The 17,633-nt window shown below is 39.5% G+C and overlaps 1 protein-coding gene across 2 annotated transcripts in view; it reads right to left on the bottom strand.

Moving 5' to 3' along the window:
* The window catches only part of TMED8 (transmembrane p24 trafficking protein family member 8), a 29,620-nt gene that overhangs the window by 7,773 nt on the left and 4,214 nt on the right, over positions 1 to 17,633 (bottom strand). Inside the window, exons 2-5 of one of the 2 annotated variants that reach the window (XM_070415976.1) lie at positions 8,781 to 8,862; positions 3,975 to 4,104; positions 1,686 to 1,812; positions 1,159 to 1,464 (exon numbers count right to left, since the gene is read on the bottom strand). In XM_070415976.1, coding sequence (XP_070272077.1) covers positions 1,159 to 1,464; positions 1,686 to 1,812; positions 3,975 to 4,104; positions 8,781 to 8,862 — 645 coding nt within the window. Of the gene's footprint in view, positions 1 to 1,158; positions 1,465 to 1,685; positions 1,813 to 3,974; positions 4,107 to 8,780; positions 8,865 to 17,633 lie in introns of those variants that run through there. The other variant, XM_070415983.1, reaches the window with a different exon arrangement.

Here is a 17,633-nt window from a genome sequence, read left to right as displayed (position 1 = left end):
AAGGGAGAGAAAGATATTTAGAAGAGATGATTCTCACGTCCTTCACTCAACCAGGGAACGAACTAGCTAATGGAGGTAGGAAAAGCAGACAAACACGCTGCACACAGTGACCTAGACCTTCCAGCTGGCCTCCTAAAGAGCAGCAAATAAGATATGAGGTTCTCCTCTTCCCTAAATAACTTACGATTTCCCTGCAGACTTCCTTGTTCACAAAGAAGCAAGTTAAGGAATTGATTTTAAGATGATACAGGAAAATCGAGGAATAAAACTAATGCTTAGATATATATTATAGTCCCCACCCCCCAAAGTGCCCCAGGACCATCCTGAGAAGATATTGCAAGTAACAACTAGAATGGAGCACAGAGACTACTTGTAAAACTGCTCCAGGCATAAAATAAAAAAGCAAACAGTAGCCCTAACCGGTTTGGCTCAGTGGATAAAGCTTCAGCCTGCAGACTCAAGGGTCCCAGGTTCGATTCCGATCAAGGGCATGTACCTTGGTTGCGGGCACATCCCCAGTAGCGGGTGTGCAGGAGGCAGCTGATCGAGGTTTCTCTCTCATCGATATTTCTAACTCTCTATTTTTCTCCCTTCCTCTCTGTAAAAAATCAATAAAATATATCTTAAAAAATAGAAAATAAATAAATAAATAAATAAATAAATAAGCAAACAGTAGTCAGCCAGCTGTGACCATCTGTTGGGGGAAGTGGGGAGACTATGGGTACATTTAGCAAATTATAATCACTCAGTATGGTTCTAGGCCAAGAATAAATACAAATATCGTAAAACTAAGCAATAAGTGAAAAATAATCTCAGGTTTATGTGTGATCTGAATAACACTGCCTCTATACACAATAGCAATGACCCACCCGTTTCCTTGCCCCTGTCCCATCTCTGTCCCCAGGGAGATGTTGGGGAAACAGCAGGTACTGATTAAAAGGAAAGGACGCTTCCACTAAGGCATCTATCCAATCCCACCCGAATGCTCTCTGAGGGTCTGACTTTGGCCTGCGTCGCTCAACTTAGCAGGCGATGCTGGGAGGGATTCCTCGCCCACATTCTAAGGAAGAGGAGGACTGGCACAACACGGGAAGTGGTCACTAGATAGTAGGCTGAGCCTGGAAAGGAAACTGCCAACTATGTTCAAGTTACATTTACCTTCAAGCCCCTCCTCCTCTTCCTCGTCTTCATCCTCATCCTCACTCGAATCACTGACCTGCACAGTTATGTCAGTGCTGGTTACAGGGGTCCAGTCAAAATAAACTCCAAAGCCAATGTCATAGTCATCGGTGGCAAACTCCCAGCAGACACGCTTCCCCTCTGGATGGGTAGGAACCCGGATGGTCACCACCTCACCCCGCTTCACCACCAGGCAGCTGTTCTTCTCCTTGCCCAGCTTGCTTTTGAATTCCTTCATCTTGGCAAAGGTCCAGATGCAGGGAGGAGCCATCAGCGGCGGGGAGACTGAAAGGACAGGCAGTTTACTATAGAGGAACCAGGAGGAAATGCTGCTGCGCCTGGCATTTGCTTAGGGAGGTTGGCATACTCAAAGGCATTCTTTCTACTGGCTTTTTTTTACTTCCTTTCACAAGTCACTTTCTTTCTTTCCTTCCATCTCATCTGTCTGCCTGCCTTTCTCTTAAGTACCTGCTGGAATCAGAGAAACCACCTCCCAAAGGTCTTACCTTTCCTGTGGTCCCCCAGAAGATCTGCAGATTCCAAGTCAGCCGAAAGAATATCTATAGCTCCCGTGTGCTCAGACTGGATCATAACGATGTCCCCAGACCTCTGTGGAGCTTGATATTTGGCCATCTGCACAACAATTCCGGTTAGAGGACATATTAGAGTGGCAGATCCCAATTACCTCCACTCTCCCAACTCGGAGCTTAATGTGCTAGTCACCATTCCTTCTCTTTCTTCCAGCTACAGGTTGTTAATAAATTCTAATTATTTTAATGCCACCAAAGTGTTCCCTAAAGATGTGTTCTCTCCTACCCTTTGGAACTTACCCACTCAAGACACTTTATAGAATCCTTGCCCACAAACATCCTCAGAGCTTGCTCCTAACTTGTGCATCAGCAGCTTCTCTGGGCCATGCCTCGGTCTCAGCTTGGCCTGCACAGTACCTCCCTACAGCATCACTCATGACAGCTCTTGCACCCAGGGTTTAGCTCAACTCTCATTCCGCCACACAGTCCTCCTGCTACAGTTCCCATTCAAGGGTCCCTTCCAGGTCACTGTCAATCAATTCACTAAAGCACTGCAGAGAGAATCCAGTTTGTTGTCTCTTTCTGTCCGTCTGTCTGTCTTATCCTATCGGTTGTCTCTTCCAGCATCAGTGTTCTATAAATAATTATAACTTCCCCTTAGACCAGCCCCAGGATTTGCATTTACACAGTGTATTTGCTGTCAGACATCTAACCTGCATGGAAGAGTGCAAATGTCACTTGATACTCAAAGCCCTCGACAACCCATGCAGGAGCCTGCACTCTCTCCCAACTGGGTCTCACTTCAAATCACTCAGATTAGGGTTCCTCTGTTTCATGCTATTACGCCTGAATTTCCTGCTCCTTTTCCAAGCAGTCGGCAGGTAACACAAGTAGTGTACCAGTACCTACTGCCAACATGGGAGAACACATCAGTGAGACAGCAGTCCAGTTAAGAGACCAGAATTATATTTGCAAGAAATAAATAAATTTTGTAACCTCCCAAACTATATTCTCATACTACCCGTTTCTGGAGAATAAGTCTTTCAGTTCTTAACTCCATTACTAAATGAAATGAATCAGACTGTGGCTAACTTGCTTAAAAGAATCCTTCCTTTTCCAGAAGGCTAAACAAAGGATTTAGCTTGAAACAGATTAGCTACATAGCCTTAGTAAAGTCACTAATAGCTCTTAGCCTCAGTTTACTCATCTGTAAAGTGGGGATATACGGTACCTATCTCACAGGGTTGTTCTCAGGAGTAAATGAAGCATTGTGGATAAAATGCTTTATAAAATCTAATGCATTATACAAATGTAATTATAATGTTTGCCATTGTCTTTACTGACACTAATACCATTTGTTATTATAATATACACTAGTGCCCGGTGCATGGAATCGTGCACACTGAAAGGACATTAATTAGAAGGTGGCCCATAGGGTAGGACTGGGCAAGATGGGCTGGACATGCCCTGGAGTCAACCTCCTGCAGTCCCTCTCTGGCTGGCTACACCTGGGGCGGCACCACAGCTCAAAGGTCAGCACCACAGCTCAAAGGGCGTCTGCGCAGTGAGCGGGGTCCCTCCAGCAGGTGGGGTCCCTTGGCCTTGCCTGCGGTGATCAGGCTGAAACCAGCTCTCCAGCATTCCCCAAGGGGTCCCAGATTACAAGAAGGTGGTATTTGGGTGACACACCCTGGAATCGGGCTCCCTTCTCTCTGTTTCCAGGGTGCGTCACCCAAGAACCGCCATTGCCAAGTCACCGCAGCTCAGCAGCTCCTGGGTTTAGCATCTGCCCCCTGGTGGTCAGTGCGTGTCAGAGCTACCAGTCGGATGGTTGGATGGTCGCTTAGTCTTTTATATATACAGATGTTAGTAATGATATAAACAACCCATTATTCCATGGCAGAACACCACTGTTATCAATGCCATTTCTATAGAATCTTTACCGTAGATCCACCACAAGACAAGTGAAAGTGAAACACAGTCCAATGGTTTAGGCTCCTCACATTGAGGAGATTCTAGACAACATGTAAACATTCTTTCTAACGCTTCATTTTTTAAATAGGTGCCTACTGATACACTGATGGGCCCTGTGGAAGATACACATGATCAATCGCCAAGTAATTAAAAATGAGATGCCCAAAAAGAGCAAAGAGAATTCTGGGAGCTACCCACAGTGCTTTCTAATTCCAGCCCATCCACATATACCTAAATTCTGGTGCTGTAAACTCCTCCTTTTGAAAGAGAGAGTGAGAATGTGCTTCCTACCTTGTTGAGGACCTGGCCCTGGTCTGTAGGCCGCAATTTCTGTTCCACCAAGGCCTGAGCCTCCAAGGCACTGGCTGCTTTCCGAAGATCTTCTGCGGCATCCTCGATCACTGGAGGTACCATCTGCGGCCTCTCAGAGGAAGACAACATGTTATTCAAAAACTCTTTTAAAAGCCACACTAGCTCTGGAGAAATTCAGCAATAAAACACTCTTCAAAGGACACACCCACACCCCCTGCTTTCCTCTGGCATTCAGGTCTCCTGTCAATTTAGCTGACCGCTGCCCAGGGCTGAACGAGGCCACAATAAAGTGGTGACTGTACATGAGGGCCCACAGACGGACAAAGCCACACCCCAGGCTCCAGGAACCATGGTAAATACATAGCTCAGTCATCTGAGATGGACTGCAGGTCTGGTTTTATTCCTCTCTCTGGGACCCATGCTATTTGTTCCACATAGAATTTCAACCAGAGATAGAATCTCAGTACACATAAAGTCACCGGTTAAAAGCAAAAAAATGAATTGATCGTTAAGACAAAGAAAATGCAAAATGATTAGCAAGGCAATCCCTGTCCACAGTTATCCCAGGAGCAGGGTTTCAGCATTGCCATCACACAGCCTACCTTTTGCAACCCTGTCACAGATCTCCATATTGCACCCAACTCACAGGGTACTAAGAATAGGTAATCAATCACTTTCTTTTCTTTTTAATCTATTATCCTGATGGCTTGAACTATATCTATTTGAATAGTTATTTTAAAGAAGCAAGAAAATAATTATGCTCGCTTCCATCTTCCCTGGCTTCCAGAGAGACTAGCAAGTACGTGAAGCACCAGGGCTGCAGCACAACATCCAGGTCTCTTGGGAATGATCGGTTTCCAACAAGAGGAGGCATGGATTCTTCAGAGCAGCAGTTATCAAAGTATCTTGCGGAATCCCTGGGTCCTTAAAACTCTTTCATGGGAATCTGTGAAGTCAAAACTTCTTCATAAAAATTCTAAAATATGATTTGTCTTTTTTCATTGTCATCTTCTCAAGAGCAGACAGTGGAGTTTCCTGGAGGCTACATGTGATATTGCCACAGAATGAATGCAGAAGCAGATCTGAGAACCCAACTGTCTTTTGTTATGCAGACATTACAGAGACTTATGGCATCTCTCTTCCCACTAAATTATTTTGGCTTTGGAAAATAGTTGTTTTTCATTAAAAGCATGTTATTTATATTAATATGTAATGAGTTTGTTATTGTTCTTTTTAAATGAATCAGTAATAATTTTTTTAATTTTTCGGTTTTAATTTCTAATATAGTAAACATTGATAGATACAACCCACATAAATAAAAATTCTTTGGGGCGTAAAGGTTTAAGAACTGCTGCTTTAGGGCATCATTTCCTCTGAGTAAATGACTGGGGAACAGTACTTTTAACCACATGGGAAAGAGAGGGCTTATTTTGGAGCTTGTCAGTTTCTTTTTTCTTTCTTTTTTTCATTTTCTTTCTTCCTTTCAATGCAAACAAGAAAACCCACTCCTAGCTTATAAACTATCTCTTCTTTAGATAAATCAGAGCCATCTTTTGAAATATCCTAGTCACTCCAACCTCTTTCAGAATAAACAAGAGGTAGTTATTATGAAAATTAGCTATGGATACTGTTGATTTTTATGGGTTTGCTTGAGTAATCCTGTGTAAATTGTAAATTGATCTATGTGTGAGTCTATTTTCTCCTCTTAAACCCAGAAATTACAGTCCATTTCTTATTTCTTGACACTATTAGGTGAGCTTGGTAACAAGGACTGGTCTTACTCCCTCTGTGTGCACAGTTCTGCACCCAAGCCTGTCACATGGAACCCTAAGGCCCTTTGCACTCTGACCCTAGGAGTTGCACTCTGACCCTCTCTCCTAGAATGACCCCCTCTCGCCTTGCCCAATCCACTCCAGTCACAAGGGCCTCCAAATGTCTTGAGAATCCCAAACAGTTCAAGCACTCTCCCACTTGAGGGTTTTTCACCTGCTGTCACCTCTGCCTAGAATCCCCTCCCCCTAGTTACCTTCTGGCTTCTTCCTCAGGTTCCTGCTCAGCCATGACTTTCGGGAGTCCTCCCAGATGTCTGAGTATAAAATGGCTCTCCCCTCCTTGGCCCATCACTCTTTGCCCCCTCTCCCCCGCCTCACTTTTTCTCGCTGCACTCATTACTGCCTGACATATTATGTACCATATTTTGTTGATTGTAAGATGCATATTTGTTTTCAGATTTTAACACAACTGAAATATGGGCTGTCCTAAAAATTGGTGATGTCTTCAAACTGCCTGGGGCCTGGGCTGGCATGAGTCCCTCCACAGAAGATGTGCATCTGCTCTGCCAGGGTGCGGGAGCCCGGGAGCACTACCAACGGAGTCGGAGTTGCCTTGAGGTTCTGTTTAAGGGTTTGTTTAGACCAGACGGGCAGAGTGAATTTAGGAAACAAACTGGTGACTACAAACTTGTGGCTCGTATATTCAGGGGACATATTTTGCCCTGCCCTCATCAGTGCCAAGGTTGAGACTTTCACGGTTCCCTGTTGTCCTTTGCTGTGTAGGGGATTTCCCCCTCATTTGTCTTTTCACGGAAGCTGCAGGCTTTTGTTGAGCCAGAGCTCCATGTGTGTGTGGGGGTGTGGGGGGTGTCTCTTATTAGACTCACTATCGGGCATTTTTTCTTTCTTGCTGGTACATAAAGTAGCAGTTCATCTTACAGCTGATGGCAACTTAGATTCCATGAAATAGATTCTTAATTCTATGGTACACTTGTTTTCTGCCTGCCTCCCTCACTAAAATATAAGCTCCATGAGACCAGGGACTTGGACTGCTTGTTCATTTGTGGCATCTTCAGTGCCTAGAACAGTGCCAGGTACACAGCAGGCTCTCAATAAATATCTGTTGCATGAATAAACAGCAGCCCCCCCAATCATTATTTGTTGAATGAATGTTAATTTTTGTTTGGGAACAAAGGAGGAATATTTGGAATGTGAGGAGACAAGAGTTAATCTGACCATTAGCCTGCCCTTATGGTATGTGGCATCTAAAATTTAGTGTCTTTGCCTTTGTGCATACTACTTTGCACAAATACGGTTCTGTTTATTTAAAAATATATATTTTACACAGGACATGCACCAGCCACGTGAATTTAACATTCACATTAGCATTTTATGCTCTGAAGAATATCAGTGAAGGGTATTTTGGGAAAGATGAATTGCAAATCACTTGATGCCAGTGATAAACCACGTAAAGAAAACACTCCCAGTGTAAGCCTCTGGCTGTGCTGACCCGGAACAGGCAGGCCATCCCAAAGGGAGGGGCCAGCAGGGCCAGCCCAGGGCCAGCCTCACTAGAAAAGATAGAGCGTTCTGCCGTTTCCGTTTCCAGTACACACAAAACACAAACACTAAACTTCAGGCACTAATTATCATGATTGCAGAGGTTTTTTTCTTCACACACTAGATTTTAGAAACAAAACTTTAAAATTAAATTTTCTTTTTTCTTAGAATGTTCTATATTCCTCACTCAAAAAAATGTATTTATTCTTAGGAGGAAAAATCAGTTCTGTGCCAAAACCCATCCCCCAAAGATCCTTCAACTCAACAGAAAAAGGGTGGTGGCAGGATGGAAAGTTCTCCTCAGGGCATGAAATATCTCAAATAATCAAAGGCTGAGGAGGCTGTATCTTCTAAAAGGAGTGTTATATACAGTAACCTAGGAGCTCTAAGCATAGAACTCAAAACCCTTCTATCCATAATTATGAGACTAAGCTTTAGAATAAAAAAAAACTAAAGCTAGGTAAATTGGAGCAAGTTACTGAATTCACTGTTTGATTTTCCTAATCTGAAAATAAACAATAGGTATACTTATTTAATGAGAGTTGCTATGAGGATTAAATGAGATCACACATTTTAACACCTGGAATAGTACTGAGCAAATATAAATATTCAATAAAAAGTGGCAATTTTATCATTATTACAGAAAAAGATTCAATAAAGTGTGGCTTATATTATTATCAGCAACTATATTAATCATTATCTTTCATCATCTAAATTCTGGGGGGAAGAGTTTTATTTCATATACAAAGGTGAGAAGAAAGAACTTCTACTCAAGAAGTCAAAGAATTTTGCCCAGCTGGTGTGGCTCAATTGGTTGAGCATCATCCCATTCTGCTTGACAATACTGTGCTATTCCCTGATCGTGGAACTATGATATCCACTAGCAAAAGTTCTCCAAGATACAGTTTTTCATTAATTATTCCATTAATATTTCGTGTGTCCACTCATTCTAGGGCTCAGTACAACTTGCTGCTATATATTCTAATATCACTGATGGTGGGGGGATGAGATGGACAGAGAGGGAAATTAAGAATGATAACTTGAAGGTGATCATAATGGTTGAATCTGAAAATTACATAATAAAACTGCCTCCAATAGTGTATGTGTATGTGTGTGTATGTGTGTGCATTTTATGAATAAAAACCAAACACATATTTTCTTGAAAGTCCACCTGGGATCCATTTCAAATGTTTTCACATTTGAACATAGTCTTCAGGAGAACATAAATAAAGACACTACATTGTTCATTACAGTTTTATTTTCTGAGAGTAAAAGAACATTTTATAACTTGAAATAGATCTGGCATTGCCCTAAATACACTTAAGGGTTGATTAATGGCAAAACCATTCACTTGTCTTCCCCCTTGATGTCACTGTCCACTTCTTTCATCAATTCCTTATCTCAGAAGAGAAAATCTCTAGAAGTATTTATCCAAAGCAGTTGCTGTCCCTACCTGTAGGGTGAGGAATGGGGCTCTGGATCAGAGGCAGAAGCCACTGGAGAGATGACCTTGGTGTTTTCTAGATCTTCATTCTCTAGAAAATTATGGAAAGAAAAACAATATCTAAGAGGGAACACAACCATAATTATCTTGTATCTTTTTTTAAAATCTGGCAGTTTCAAACAACTTTCCATTTCCAAAAATATTCTGGGCATAAACTTTATACTCTGGGAGGCTCAGTTCATAAATTATTCAAGTCATCACATCCAAGTATTTTCAGATAGTCATAACCCATTTATAAAAAAGTAAGTCTTTTTCCAAAATAAGTACCCACAGAATTAGTTCTAATTCAAGAACCACTATTTCTCAGAAAGCAGATGGTTAAAATTAGGCAAGAAATATAGTGCACAGTGAGATGTAGGATGAAATGAACTGTAATTCAGTGCCAAAGTATACAGTGCCACCTCTATCTATATATATAAAAGGCTAACATGCAAACTGTCCACTCGGGAGTTCGACTTGGAGGGCGCGAGTTCAATCACTCGCTATGATGTACGCTGACCACCAGGGGCAGCACAGAATATGGCAGGATGCTGAAGGAGCAAGGAAAGGAGGTGGCAGGGAGGCCAGGCCTAGGGACCCTACCCTGCACGAACTTCGTGCACCAGGCATCTAGCATTCAATAAGCTCAGATCACTGTATCTAAGATCAGGTAAAAGACTTTTTGTAATTTCATTCATTTACTAATTCGCTCATTCACCAATAACTTACTGAATACTGTTAGACACCTTCAAGGAGTATAGTGAAGTGCACAATGAAGGCTATGGTCCCAAGCTCACAACAAGCCTATGGCTGGTATTATCATTGCCATTTTTCAGGTAAGGAAAAGAAGGCATAGAGACAAGATTCAAAGCCAGGCAGTCATGCTCATAACCATTAGGTGATACTTGGTTTTGTGGTTTATTCATTTAGCCTTTCCTTGAGCACTCAGATATTAAATAACCCTTGGTTTAACCTCTTCTGGCTAAGACTGAAGCCTAAAGTTCACTTCTCAATTCAAAATTCAATTTACTAAAGCAAATCTCAAACCCTGAAAGTTTCAGAGTTTGGGGGACAACATAAAAGTGCAAATGACAAGCATATATTTGTGATTCAATTTTAATCTAGTCTCAATTTTTCTATGTAAATAAGACCTGTTTTTCTTTTCATCAATCCCCACTCTCATAGATAGAAAAACCTTAGAGCTTATGCCACGCAATTTTCCTCTTGTAAGATAATAGGAAATATATATTAGTCTCTGCCCCTGGTTCCTAACACAGAATTCCCAAAACCCTTATAATTTCTTAAGTGATAAAAGCACTGGGAACATCTTTTGTTCTAATATTTGGTCTTTGATCCCAGTTGCTGACACTGAGTTCCTAAATCCCTAGGCTGGGTGATCGTAGTGTCTTTTGTTCTAATGAGGTGACGCTTGGTGGGCTCCTGGATGCGGGCCCATGCACCAAAGGGCCTCGGGTTGAATTCCCGATCAAGGGCATGTAGCTCACCTCAGTTGCAGGTTTGTTCTGCCCCAGTCGGGGAACATGGGGGAGGCAACCAATTGATGTTCTCTCTCTCTCTCTCTCTTCCTCCCTCCTTCTCTCCCTTCACTCTCTCTAAAAATCAATGGAAAAAAGTCTCCTCAGATTAACAACGAAAAAAGAATAGTATCCTCTATGATCTCTATTTAGGAGCTTATTGTATTACCCTCCATATTTTTTAAAAATATGTTTTTATTGACCTCAGAAAGAGGGAGAGGGAGAGGAGATAGAAACATCAATGATGAGAGAGAATCATTGATCGGCTACCTCCTGCAGCATTGGAGATTTAGCCCGAAACCCAGGAGTGTGCCCTGACCAGAAATTGAACCATGACCTCCTGGTTCATAGCTCGACGCTCAACCACTGACCCATATTAGCAACTTTCTCATTTTGATCTACAGTCCAACTAGATTTTTTTCTTTCCTTCTCTTTTCTCTTAGGATATCCAGTTGCCCCAGCAACATTCACCATTCTTCCCCCACTACTCTACAGTACAATCTTCGTTGCAAATCAAAGCTTTATCCTATTCCTAGGACCTATGACACTGTTGTGGAAAGCTTCAAAATAAGTCTTGATACGTGATAGAGCAAATCTTTCCATCTTGTTCTTACTAGTGTCTTTGCTATTTGTGGCCTTTGCTTCTACATATGTTTTAGGACCAGCTTGTCAAATTCCAAAAAGGCCAAAACCCTGCTGGGATTTTTATTGGGATTAAATTTTACCTATAAAGTCGGGGAGAATTGACATCTTTTCAATATTGGGTATTTAATCTAAGAATATGTTATATCCTTCCATTCATTTAGATATTCTTTATTATCTCTCAATAATCCCTTATAATAAAAGCGTAATATGCTAAGTGTCCGACCATTCATGAGACCATTCGTTCAACTGTTCCACCAGTCGTTATGACGCACTCTGACCACCAGGGAGCAGGCACTCCAACCGGTAGGTTAGCTTGCTGCTGGGGTCCTGCCGATCAGGACTGGGAGAGACGGGCCAGACATGCCCTGGAGCCCTCCTGCAGTCCCTCCCAAGCCAGATAACCTCCTGTGGGTTGCGAGAGGGCACAGGCCAGGCCGAGGGACCCCCACCGATGCACAAATCCGTGCACCGGGCCTCTAGTATATTATAATCTTCTGCAGAAAGACTTTGAATACAACTTGTGATATTTATTCCTCATATTTTTACTCTGTGGTAAACACATTTTATTTACTTTGTTGCTGATATATATAAATGCAATGGAATTTTGCATACTGGCTCTATATCTAGCAATCTGGCCAAACATTAATTCTAATAACTTATCTGTAAGTTCTATTGGATTCTCCATGTACATAGTCATCATCTGCAAACAACAGATTTAACAGGATTTCTTTCTAATCCTCATATATTTTATTTTTCTTGCCTGACTGTACTAGTTAGAATATCCAGTAAAATAATAAATAGTAAGTGGTGAGAGTGGTTACCCTTATCTTACACCGAATCTTAAGAAGAAAACTCTCAAATTTCACCATTAAGTTTTATGTTGCTTGTAGGCTATTTGTAGATATGCTTAATCCAGCATATAATGAAATTTCCTTTTATTACTAGTTTGATAAAAGTTTTGAATCATAAATAGAGGTTGAATTTTACCAAACACTTTTTCTGCATCTATTAAACTGATAATTTTTATACTGTGGTGTATTAAAATGGTGATTTACAGGCTTTAAAAAATGTTAAAATAACTTTTAATTCCTGGAAAAACCCAACTGGGTCTTACATAATGTTGGATTCAAAGTTAATATTTTATTGATGACTTTTTGCATCTATGTTAATGAGTGAGATTAAACTGGGACCTCATCTGGGATAATTTTGATGCTGCCTGAGTTAGTTATTCCTCTGCTACAGGTATGAAGATGATAAAACCTGTATTTGATTGTCTGAAAATATCTTTATTTCATCTTCATTCTTTTTTAAAAAATATGTTTTTATTGATTTCAGAGAGGGAGAGAGAGATAGAAACATCAATGATGAGAGAAAATCATCGATCAGCTGCCTCCTGCACACCCCTTACAATCTGGACATGTGCCCTGACTTGGAATCGAACTGTGACCTCCTGGCTCATAGGTCTATACTCAACCACTGAGCCACGCCAGCCAGGTTCATCTTCATTCTTGAAGACTTTTCACTTTACCGGGGAAAAAAGTTCTATATCAATAGTTTTTTCTTTCACTATTTTATTTTATTTTTTAAATATGTTTTATTGATTTTTTACAGAGAGGAAGGGAGAGAGATAGAGAGTTAGAAACATCGATGAGAGAGAAACATCGATCAGCCGCCTCCTGCACATCTTCTACTGGGGATGTGCCGGCAACCCAGGTACATGCCCTTGACCGGAATCGAACCTGGGACCTTTCAGTCCACAGGCCAACACTCTATCCACTGAGCCAAACCGGTTTCGGCTAAAGATAATCTAGCTCTCACTGCTCTGTACAGAAATCAGCTTTCAGTGTAATCACTATTCCTTTAAAGGTAAACTAAGGGACATCTGTAATAATCTGAACAATAAAGATTTTTTTTAAAAAAAAGGTAAACTGAAATTTTTCTCTGGCTACTTTTAATATTTTCTCTTTGGTTTTACAGCAGTTTTACTTAATGAATATCTACTGTATATTTCATTGTACTGATACTGCTTGAGGTACATAGAGCTTCTTGAATCTGTAGATTGCATTAGTTTTGGAAAATTCACAGCTATTCTCACCAAACATTGCTTCTATCCATTCTTGCTCTGAGTTCTCACCTTCTAGGATTTCAATTATACATATATTAGACCTTCTCACATCCTCTATCTCTTATCTCTTCCTGAATTTTCAATGATTTCATTTTTATATATTTCCTTCTGGATATGTTGTTCTGACCTTTCTTCCAGTTCACTATTCTCTCTTCAAGTGTAATAGCTTGTTGCTAAACTCACTTGAAGTTCTTCATTTTTATTCAGTTATTGAATTTCTATTTGGTTCTATTTTTATAAATTTCAATTCTCTGACAAATTTCTCAAAGTTTTCTCTCCTTGAACACAATAAATATAATTATTTTTAAGTCTGTATGTGGTAACTCCAAAATCTGGTACCTGTATTAATCCACTTTTACTGTTTGTTGTTCACATATCTCTTCTCGTGCATCTAGTCATTTTGATATGTGGCAGAAATTGTCCTTGCAAAACTATTTGTAAAAATAATTTGAAGCCTACAACGATCCTTCAGAGATTTGCCTTACTTCTTCCATGTACTTAGGGGCACAAGTACCCTGCAGTCACCTTAATCCAATTACACGAACTTAGTTGTATCTGAACTGAGCTGTAGTCCCTGCAATGGCCTACTTCTAATCTTCCCTTAATTCTAGAACATAGCCTTTCATGGTCCTAACCCAAAGGAAAGGGGATTTCCCAGGGTTTCCCCTGCTTGTCTGGTCCTGAACATTAAACCCTGTTGCTTTAGTCCAAAAACGCACTTATACAGCATTGCCATTCAGACTCCCCACCCAGGAATCCAGCATAGGCCCTCAGAGGAACACCACAGTGGAGTCTCAGAGCCTGGTAATTTTTCATTATGTGGCTGGCTCTCCAGTATCTTCAAGCAGATGTTTATATGTTGACAATTATTTCCTAATTGTCTCCAGGGGGAGAACTAATCTCAACCACCTAGTCTGCCATTATTCAGAACAGAAATCTACATTGTCTCTTTACCTTTTTCAGTTTTAAGGTACCTTAGCAAATAAAATGGAAACAAATAGAAATTTTAAGAGTCTTCCTTCTTTCTGTCATTGGCTAACAGTATGAGCTTATCTAAGTAATTGTTCTATCTCCCTTTGACTTATCATGTCGCTTAGATCATAATGAAGACTTCAGTAAGGTTGAATGTTCAGACAGAAGTAAAATTAGCACAAAAATAATGGAAGATAGTAGTGGGTTTAAAAAATAACAAAAAAATTAATCCCTAAGGAGACTTACAATCTGTATTTCATAAAAAATTCATCTGAGAGAAAAAGGCCCATAAAAGGTCAATTCCTGATGACCAGAAAGGCAATAGAGATGTACAGAATGGCTCTTACAATATAAACATAGTAAAAACCTTGTAATACATTTGTATTTTTTCTGAGTTGATAATATATTTATATTATTCAAAATTCAAAAAGGTAAACATATACAGTGAAAACTGTCTCCTATCTCAGTCCCCACCTTCAAAGGCAACAAATGTTATTAGGTTTTGTATAGTCTTCCAGAGATACTTTATGCATATAAAAAGGTGTGTATGTGGATACGCACACATATATATTCTTTTTTACACAAATAATGAAAATACTAGACATACTACTATGCCTTGTGTTTTTCCCACTTACATCTCCACAACTATATATGAAAAGCTTCCTCATTCTTTTCTACAGCTTATTAATAATTTATTCATTGTATATTCCATAATTTATTTAACCAGTTCTCTATTGATGCACATTTATGTTCTTTCTAATCTTTTACCATTACAAATAATACTATAATAACCTTGTACCTGTATCATTAAATAGGCACATGAATAAATCTATAGGATAAATTCCTGGAAGGAATGTATTGATGAGGGCATATATTATAATTTTGATAGATATTGATAAATTATCCTCATAGCATTTGTACCCATTTACATTTCCATCAGCAATGCATGGAAGTGCTTGTTTCTACACATATTTACCAACATAGTGAGATATCAAACCATACCCATTGTAGTTATGATTTATTTCCCTTATCATGAGTTAGGATGAGCATTTTTCATATGTTAAGAGCCATTGCTTATAGCATCTTAAAAGCTTGATGTATGCCTGAAAAAAGTGAAAAGATATTGCTTAAAGATTTTTAAGGTTAAAGATATATGCTAAATTATGTAAGAACTGCTGATAGAACAACTTGTAATTAGATTCAAAGAGGCAGGAAGTAAGAAAAGGAGAAAGAAATACATAGTTGCCATAGCTGAGCAGTGGTTAGAGTGTTGGCACAGGGACTGAAAGGTTGTGGTTCGATTCTGGTTCAGGGCACGTACCTCGGTTGCAGGCTCAATCCCTGGCCCGGTTAGGGTACATGCAGGAGGCAACCAAGTGATATCGATGTTTCTCTCTCTGTTTCTCCCCTTCCCTTCCACTCTCTAAAAATCAATAGAAAAAACATACTCGGGTGAAGATTAATAACAAAAGAAATACATAAGCTTATTTCCAGAAGTATAAAGTGTGGAAGATGGAATCTTGTTTTAAAGAGAAAGCAATTACAAACACAGCCTGTTAGGTTTCCTAAATTTATTTAGGGAAATTTAGACCTACTATAAAGAAGCAAAAGCCAATTTTTCTATAGTATAGCTGTTAATATGTCAACCAAATATAGACCAATTCTATAAGTATTCCTAGAAGAGACCAGAGAAACCAGGACAAGTTTTGCAAATTTTGGTGGTAAATGGGAAAATGTTTTTATTTTATTATAATGGGCATGTATTTATTTTAATATGTATTAGGAAAAACTGATACATCAAACTAGTAATATCACAGATATTATTTAGAATAAAACAAAATGTTAAATGTCTATTTAAAGAAAAAAAACAATATTGGAATGTATTCTCTAATGTGGCAGAAATCATGATTGTGCTATCTGAATGGCCAAGGTCTTAAAAACAGTGAACCAAGGACAAATGGAAGCTCAAGAATAACTCAATTTGCCGAAACCGGTTTGGCTCAGTGGATAGGGCGTCGGCCTGCGGACTGAAAGGTCCCGGGTTCGATTCCGGTCAAGGGCACGTACATTGGTTGTGGGCACATCCTCAGTAGGAGATGTGCAGGAGGCAGCTGGTCGATGTTTCTCTCTCATCGATGTTTCTAACTCTCTATTCCTCTCCCTTCCTCTCTGTAAAAAATCAATAAAATATATTTAAAAAAAAAAAAAAAAAAAAAGAATAACTCAATTTATAACTGATGACCACAGGAGAAAAGGGGAAAAACGACTCTTCCTTAAAATGATTTCTTTTCCATTTTTTAAAATATGAGTTTTCTTTCCATGTTACCAGAGAATGGTTTCAGGCATTCTGGTCATGCTGCAGATTTAAATTTACTTTGCACTTATACTTCCTCTGCAAAGAGAACCAAAAAGTAGGTTTTCTAAAGTATTTGAATATCAGGTCAGAGTTCTTTAGAACAGGTCTCATAAGACTTCCCTTTCACTAAACAGGCTGCAAAGAGATAATTAGCCTGGGCTTTTACATTTAAGAGCAGAGCAACCAAAAGCAGGTTATGTGGTTACAGACTTGAGAGGCTCAAACAAAAAGAAATTGGCTAAATTTATATTCCAACCAAATCCAGAGACCATGTAATCCAATTTCTCCTCAGTCCTTATGTGTGGGACATGCTCCTGACTGGTTGGATTATATATCTTAGGTTGTATATTATGGATTGAATTATGACAGGGCCAATTGGCTATCTCAATACCATAAAAACTCAACCGCTGTAAGAAAAAAAAAATAACCCACAGGCGAACAAATTAGTAGGGCATTTTGACATAAAACTGTAACAGAGGACTCTTTGGCATAGACTTCTATTCTTTTGTTCCATCCAATATGGTACCTACCAATTTTTAAATTTAAATTGAAATAGCCACACAAATGCAACACTTTCATCAATGCAGAAAGACTTACTGCACTGAACCATGAACAAGTTTACCTGACCTGTTTCTAGTCCTTAATGTCTAAATGCATTGATAGCTCTCAGGTCATATACACCAAACCAAGTCTACTGTTGATTCTAGGGTCATAACATACTTTGCTCTTTATTTTTCCCAAAGCTCTCTAATGGTTAAAAAAAAAAAAAAAAAAAAAAAAAAAAAAAAAAAAAAAAAAAGCCTGCTCTAAGTGATACTTGTATGTATGCCTCAGAGAGCTTCACTCATAAAGCAAATAAAAAAACTCTTAAAAGACAATTACAGTTCATCAACAATAAGAACACTATGACCACTGGAGAGATCATAGTGTTAGATCAGAAGAACATAAACACTTTTCCTTCTTTATCACAAAAACCTCAGCTAACAAACACAAAGACCTTCAAAAGGTATTCTCTGCAGAGAATATTTTTTAAAGACAAGTTATTATCCTGATTACAAATCCTGCTTTTGAAGGAATGTTCATGGAAAATCAACACCCTTAATTCAATAAAAACTGCAATGTCCAACCTCTTTTTTGTTGTTGTTAATCCTCATCCAAGGGTATTTTTTCCATTGATTTTTTTAGAGAGA

The sequence above is a fragment of the Myotis yumanensis genome, unplaced genomic scaffold, assembly GCF_028538775.1.
Source record: "Myotis yumanensis isolate MYYU_CA2020_CCGP unplaced genomic scaffold, mMyoYum1.0.hap1 SCAF_1, whole genome shotgun sequence".
NCBI lineage: Eukaryota > Metazoa > Chordata > Mammalia > Chiroptera > Vespertilionidae > Myotis > Myotis yumanensis.
Note: the sequence above shows the minus strand (reverse complement) of the source record. Positions and strands in the feature narration are given on the sequence as shown.